The following is a 7,493-nucleotide window of genomic DNA, read 5'->3' on the forward strand; positions in this document are numbered from 1 at the left end:
ACACAGACAAAATGAATTAACAGCCCCTGCCCTCAATGAGCTTGTAGTCGACTAGGGAAATATAACATTTAACTGGATAAGTAAACATAGATAATTTTTTTCTTTTTTTTTTATTTAAGCAATCGGGGTTAAGTAACTTGCTCAAGGTTACATGGCCAGTTATTATTTCTGGGTGTGGTGCTGAGTATCTGAGCCCGGATTTGATCCAGGTCATCCTGACACTGGAACCAGTGCTCTTACTCTCTGAGCCACCTGGCCACCCCTGAAACATAGATAATTTAAGGGAGGAGAGACCATTATCAGAAAAGGCTTTCTATATGAAATGGCACGTTAATTGAACCTCGAAGAAAGTTGAGAATTCTAAGAAGTGAAAATGAAGATGGGGTTCATTCCAAACATATCAGACAGCTGTTTCAAAGGCATGGAGAACGCAAAAGAAATACTGAGCCTGGGAAACAGCAAAAAGGCCAATCTGAATCGAATGAAAACTATGTGGATAGAAGAACATGAAATAAGTAAGAAAAGGTAGAATGGGATGCACTTAAGAAAGACTTTGAATGCCAGAGGAGTCCATAATTTTTTTCCTAGAAGCAATAAGAAGTCATTAGTAATTCTTCAGTAGGAAAGTGACATAACTAGATATGTGCTTTAGAAAGATTAAAAGATGGTGCACTTAAGTGGTACAGTGCATACAGCACCAGCCCTGAAGTCAGGGGATCTGAGTTCAAATGTTCAAATCCAGTCTCAGACATTTACTAACTGTGTAACCCTGGGCGAGTCACTTATCCCCAATTGCTCAAAAAAAAAGATTAAAAGGTACAAAAATATTAGAGAACAAAGATACTGCAAGCAGGTAGAAGGTAATGCTCAATGGCCAATGAGGATCAGAAATCATATGCAGAAGTCAGGGCAAAACAAATAAGACTATTTTCAAGAAGGCCTGATGAAGCATTCCAAATGAAAATGACCCCCTCCAGAAACATGGAATGGTGAATTTGGAGTCAGAAGACACAACTTACAGACCTGTCATTTATTTGCCTGTGACACTGGTTAAAGGGCCTTCATATGTCTGGGTCTGAATCCTCATCTATAAAATGTGAGGGATGAAATAGAGGCCCATTAAAGGTCCTCTCCAGCTCAAATCCTATGATCACATAATGACAGGAGCCAAGAAAAAGTTTCTAAAAAGAAATAATAGATAATATTTATATAGGTGCATGTAGATTCACAAAGCATTTTACATATATATTATCTCATTTGATCAACAATTGTGATTTACGTGCTATCATTATCCCCATTTTGAAAATGAGGAAACTAAAACTAAGACAAGCTAATGACTACCTCAGGGTCATACAGCTAGTAGAAGTCTCAGGCTGGATATGAACTCAGATCTTCCTGATTCCAAGCTCAGCACTTCATCCATTAAGTCACCTCTGCACCTACATAAGAAGAGTGAAATTTAAGAATTCTTCATGTGGAATAATGACATGCTAGCATATTAACAGGTGGCAAATGCTGTCTAACCCTCTCATATCAGTCCCCCACTCCCTCCCCTCTTTCAGACATGACCTATAATTATTCTAAAGGCCACTATAAAGTTTTAGCTTTCTTAAAATTTCTTTTAACTTTATTCTTTAAAACTCATCGTACTTTGTGCTTCTGCACAATATCTCTCCCAGGACAATTACATACTAAAATGTTGTGATCGGTAATGAATATAGTTCTCCAGGTGAGACAGAGAGCTAGTAATTAAACAGTAGTAATTCCATCCCGTTTGATTTATATTTGGCTGTCCAGTAATGAAACCCAGTCTTCTATTTTCCTCTTGCATGGCACCAATAGAATTGGCCTTTAAGGATTATCCTTTAAATCTCCTTTTATGGTCACTCGATGTTATGGATGTATTTTCCAACATATTACATCAGCTTTTGTGATTCTCTCATTTGAAAAATAATTGAAAGCTACTGGCCAAATACTAATTCCAAGATTACAGATACCTGACAGGCATTTTGACAAGCACCACTTTGCCAACCCTCTCATTTATGGTTTCCTTGACGAAAGCTCAGAAATTCTTGGCCTTAGTACAAGGTTTGGGTGGACAATTCCTATGAGCATCAACAAGAGTTAAAGGAACCGAGTGCTATGGAGCCAAATAAAAAATGCCTGCTATTAAAAAAAAGTTTTTAAGCAATTCTGAAAAATCTCCTCAAATAAAAAATACCTAAAGTACCTTCTCTTTGTAAGTAGCAGGCATTTGTGCCATATTTCACATACTCACAAAGAAAAAATAAAAATAATACAATTCACAGTTCTGATGCAGAAGTTTTCCCTTGGAGCAATGATATATAAAAACATAAGCTTTACTGTCCTCAATTGACTTTATGGATTCCTAAGCTTAAGATCTATGTGATTTTAAAGAATAATTAACAATTTCCATTTTCATATGTAAAAATCTTCAGGTACAGTTTTATTCTGACAGTCAAAAGCCAATCAATCTTGCTCTCAAATGCTAATACGAGCAATTAAAAGTAACATTAATTGAAATACTGCAGGGGCTGTTAAGTCTGCTCTCCCCCACCTCCCTTACTTTAACCTCATGGCAATACCAATTTAGAGTACTAATTAGTGAGTCGCCCCTTTGTCTGATCAATCTTTGGAAGGGAGAGTTGGCCTTTAAAGCCCAACAGAGAGCTGCAGATGGCCAAAGCACGTTGAGGAAGTCTGTGTGCCAGCATCCAGGATGTTTATTTCACCTGGTAGACCAAATGTGACAGGGCATTTTATTTACAGTGTGAATATTAATTTTCCTTCTTTTTTTTTTGGTGGAGAAAATGCAGAGCTCATTTGTATTGTTGTAAAAACTTGTAAATATGCCCTGTAGGATAAATAATATTCAAAACAACATCCTAATTAAAAGGAAAACTGAGTTGTCTTGCACAATAATATGAGGGCACATAAATTGTAAATAAGATATATTGTGAAAATGAAAAAGACAGGCTGGATAGGAAAGGAATGCAATAAGATTTTGAACTAGGCTTTTGAATGAACACAAATTGTAAGATAATGTCTCATTGAACAATAAAAATAAACAACCATTGGCAAAGATGTAATGGAATTTCCTATGGATACTATTTTTATCTTAATATGATTTTCCCCAGTAACTCCACTATAAGTCATTTCTCTTTCCCTTTGTCCAAAATCACCAGGGTGTTTTCATTGTTGGTGTTACTCAAGTGCAACCATGAAAACAACTCAGAAACCACCTGAAAATGCAGAAGGGTGGCATCATAGACTCATAAGGACCATCATTCTACCCCCAACAAGAATGTCCAGAACTGCACAGTTGTCCCTAAAGTCACTGGTCATGGGAATGGAATGGGAATACAGACAAACACTAAACTCATGAGACCTGAATTCACCAACCAACTAAATGCTTCCAAGGGGACCATTCTATGGCCTTCAGGTTGGAGAAGTGATGCAGTGAAGGTAGCTGTAAGGGGATCATGGTATGGGCTCCCATGAACACATGGAGATTTCCTAAGGGTCTGGCTCTTTTAAGACTTGGAATGTCATTCCTCCCACCTTGTTAATAAGTTCTGGAGCCTCCCAAGGACTGGAAATGAGAAAGACATGCCCAAACAAGAGAGAAAGGCTAAAGGTTATGAGGTTGACATGAATATTCTTCCCCAGTGAACCCTCCTCTGATCTCCTCAGCTAATATTGTTCTCTCTTTTCTCATATTTTCTGGGGGGAAGGGTTGGGGAGTTCTTTTCCTTTCTACCATTTTATTTTTTTATGATATTTATTCACTTACTTACTGTGTTCTTCCTGGCAAAAAGTAAGTACCTTGAGGGCAGGAAATGTTTGATTTTATATATATATATATATACCCATTGTGTAGTTTAGTGTCTTGCACACAGCAGGAATTTGATATGTCTTTTGAACTGAATTAAATTGAATTCCCTTAGCCACAGAGGTCTCTTAGCAACTTTCTCTTAGTAGATGCATGTAGCAAGCATTTATTCCATGCCTATCATGTGCATATTCCTAGATTATGTGAGACCTACTAGGAAAATACAAAATAAAACAATTCCTCTTCTCTCAAAAGTTTATAATCTAATTGTAAATCTAAACATGCAAATAAGTAACAGTAAAAGGTAGTATTTCTACATCTTTAAGGTTAACAAAGCACTTTTCTTACCTTAACCCTGTGAAGTAGGAAGTTCTATAATCCCCCTTTTATAGATGAGGAAACTGAGGTTAGGAGGGAAAACAACTTGCCTATATGCACACAATTGGCAACAGTGCTTAAAGCCTAGGTTTTTGACTCTTGAGTCCAAGGGTCTTTACAATATCTGTGGTACAAGCAAATTGTAATGCCAAGCACAAGCAACTTCCAGGTTTAGATTCCAAACATAGCAAACTCCATTTATTCAGTGACAGATTAAGGCAAATCATTCATAGAAAATCAAAATACAAGGTAAAGCAGTCATTTAGATAAGTTCTCCATTCAATCACAAAGTACAAAGGTCCAAGTACTCCACCACTACTCAGTACATTTATTTAGTCAATCACAGACTCTTCCCTATTCAACCAGAGATTAGTTTCCATTCATAAACAGTACATTCATTTGGTCAGTCACAAAATATAAAAGTCAAACGTTTTCCACCCCTGGATCACAACTGAATTACAATACCACCCATCACCACCAAGCATCTTCTCAAAGCAGCAGTGGAGAGCACAAAAGGCCATCTACCCCTAAGCTACATCAGGGTCATGTTCTTCAGTAAAGGAGGATATGGGTTAAATGTTAAGATCCCAGGGTGGCCGGGTGGCTCAGCGAGTAAGAGCACCAGCTCCAGTGTCGGGATGATCTGAAGATCGAATCCCAGGCTCAGATACTCAGCACCACACCCAGAAATAACTGGCCGTGTAACCTTGAGCAAGTTACTTAACCCCGATTGCTTAAAAAAAAAAGTTAAGATCCTTCCTACATGTAAAATTCTGTAATATCTTGTATAACGGGGAAAAAAAGAAGGGGTTAAATGAGTAAAATGAGGGGGTGGAATTAAATTATCTCTAAGGACCCTTCCATATATAAAATTCTCACTTAAACTTTTTTTTTGCCTTCCAAAAAAAAAAAAAATCTAGCCCGCATAAAAAATTCTGTAATATCTCAAACAATTAAAGAAAAAGTAAATACTTCATATCCTGTTGGAGAGAAAGTTAGAATAAGAATTAACAAGTAATTAAAGATGTCATTCAAAGTTATCATTCAACATTTTTTGGACTAGACCTATGATTACCATTACTGTATGAAACTTGCAGTAAAGGAACTCCATTCTTATAGACATTCATAATCTTGTGTAGATAATAATGTGATTTAATTATGAATTCTGCCCCATTGGGACCATAAGCATGAATAATTTTTCTCCAAGCTTGAGTTATCCCAGGTCACTATTTCTACAGGGGTCCTTTGATTCCATTATTCTGGATGATCTTAGCATACTCCATCGCTGACTTGTAAGGAACCCGAGGTAGAGTTGGATTTTCAAAATCAATGTGGTAGAGACCAAATCTACTACTAAATCCTTCAATCCACTCAAAGTTATCCAGAAGAGACCAGACGCAATATAACTGAAGATTGACTTTATCAAGATGGATAGCTGTAATTACAAACAAACAAACAAAAAATTAATGCTTATATAAGATTTAGAAAAAAAGAAAATACTTAGTATTTACATGATGGCTAAATGTTTGTGAAGGACAAAATTTACCAAATCATTTCTTTTCATTCTCACAACAGCCTTGTATGATTAGTGCTAGAGATACTATAATCCCCATTACAGATGCTAAAAATGAGGTTAGAGGGATGAGGTACCCATGGTCATCCATCTTCTATCAGAAGCAAGATTTAAACCTAAGTCTTCCAGACTCCAAGTCAAAAAGATCCTTTCCATTTAACATCATTGCTTCTCTAAGGTAGGCTTCATGGGAACAGGACCTACTGAATGTATATCAAAGGCCTCAAATATCAATCAAGCAATTATTAAGCATTTGACTGTGTGTCAGGTACACTCTAAGGTGCTGGGGACAAAGAGACAAAAAGCAAGCACTACCTGCCCTACATTCTACCATGACAAACAACTCATGCACACACAATATTTACAGCATGCACACAAAGTCAGTATGAAGAAGAAGGGAGCCCATAGCTAGGCAGATAGGGAAAGGCCTCATGCAGGAGGTGGTATTAGAGCTGAATCCTGAAAGAAGCTACAGTTTCTATGAACAGGCCCAGAGACAATGCCAGGTATGAAGAGCAGCAGGACAGTTAGCTTGGCTTGGATGCAGAGTTTTAAAGGGAAATAATGTGTTACAAACCTGAAAAGGTAGTCTGAAGGCTACAGAGGAGCTCAGATTCTCCCTTCCCCTTTGCCATATCCCTTGCCTGGGCTGCTTGACTACTCAGTGTCTGAATGAGGTAAAAGTCAATAATTCCATTTGTTCTGATGAGATGAAGACCCACCAGGCCCTGCCATCTGCCCTGCCTTTATGCCTATCATTCCCCTAACACTATCATCTTAACTACTTAAGTAACCTAAGGACCTCTGGGCTTTGCCATCTGTCCCACCACTGCCTCCTTAGGAATAATGGACTTTTCATCTACCCAGAAGCTGACCTTTCTTTTATATGTTGTCTCTCCCAATTATCCATATGAGTTCCATAAAAGAAGGGTCTATCTAGCTTTTTTTATGTTCCCAATGCTTGGCACATTTGTTCAGTCATTTTTCAATCATTTCTGACTTTTGTGACCCCTTTTGGAGTTTTCTTGGCAAAGATTCTAGAGTGGTTTTCCATTTCCTTCTCCTGCTTGTTTTTATAAATGAAGAACTGAGGAAAACAAGGTTAAGATACTTGCCCAGAGTCACATAGCTAATAAGTGTCTAAGGCCAGATTTGAGCCCAAGATGAGTCTTCCTGACTCCAGGCCTGGCAATCTACCCACTGCACCACCTAGCTGCCCTGACTTGGCACATAGTAAGTACTTAATAAATCCTTTTTTATTTTTTCATTCCTATAGATAAAAGGGAAAAACTAGAGCTTTTTGATCCAAGGAATGATAAGATCAGTCCTGTGTTTTAGGAATATTGTTTCAGTAGTTGTATAGAGGGTTGATTAGAGTCACTTCAGGCAAGGAGGCCAACTAGAAAAATATTGAACGGGAAAGACATGACAAGGCACTAAACCAGGGTAGGAGATGCAGGAATGATACAAAGAAAAGGATAGGTGAAAAAGCTTTTTGGAAAGTCAAATCCACAAGATGTGGTAACTGACTAGATATAGGGGGAGAAAGAGGTTGAGGGAATGGCAGAGGCGGAGGTGGAGAATAAGCCTATAAGTGAGGTATTAAACTCTTTGAGAAAGAAAAGAGAATGACCCTGAGTTATACTACTACTACTACTACTACTACTACTACTACTACTACTACTACTA

General features: G+C 37.7%; 1 protein-coding gene across 2 annotated transcripts in view; it reads right to left on the bottom strand.

The window, feature by feature from the left end:
* Positions 1–4,401: 4,401 nt before the first annotated feature.
* Positions 4,402–7,493, bottom strand: part of LOC138146920 (cytosolic beta-glucosidase-like) — a 114,915-nt gene continuing 111,823 nt past the window's right edge. For both annotated transcript variants that reach the window (XM_069069085.1, XM_069069081.1), the window contains exon 5: positions 4,402–5,666. In XM_069069085.1, the coding sequence (XP_068925186.1) occupies positions 5,464–5,666 (203 nt within the window). In that variant the 3' untranslated portion in view covers positions 4,402–5,463. The remainder of the gene's footprint in view (positions 5,667–7,493) is intronic.

Source organism: Petaurus breviceps, unplaced genomic scaffold, assembly GCF_028583685.1.
Source record: "Petaurus breviceps papuanus isolate PSGF00001 unplaced genomic scaffold, PetGlider_PUasm1.0 140, whole genome shotgun sequence".
Lineage (NCBI taxonomy): Eukaryota > Metazoa > Chordata > Mammalia > Diprotodontia > Petauridae > Petaurus > Petaurus breviceps.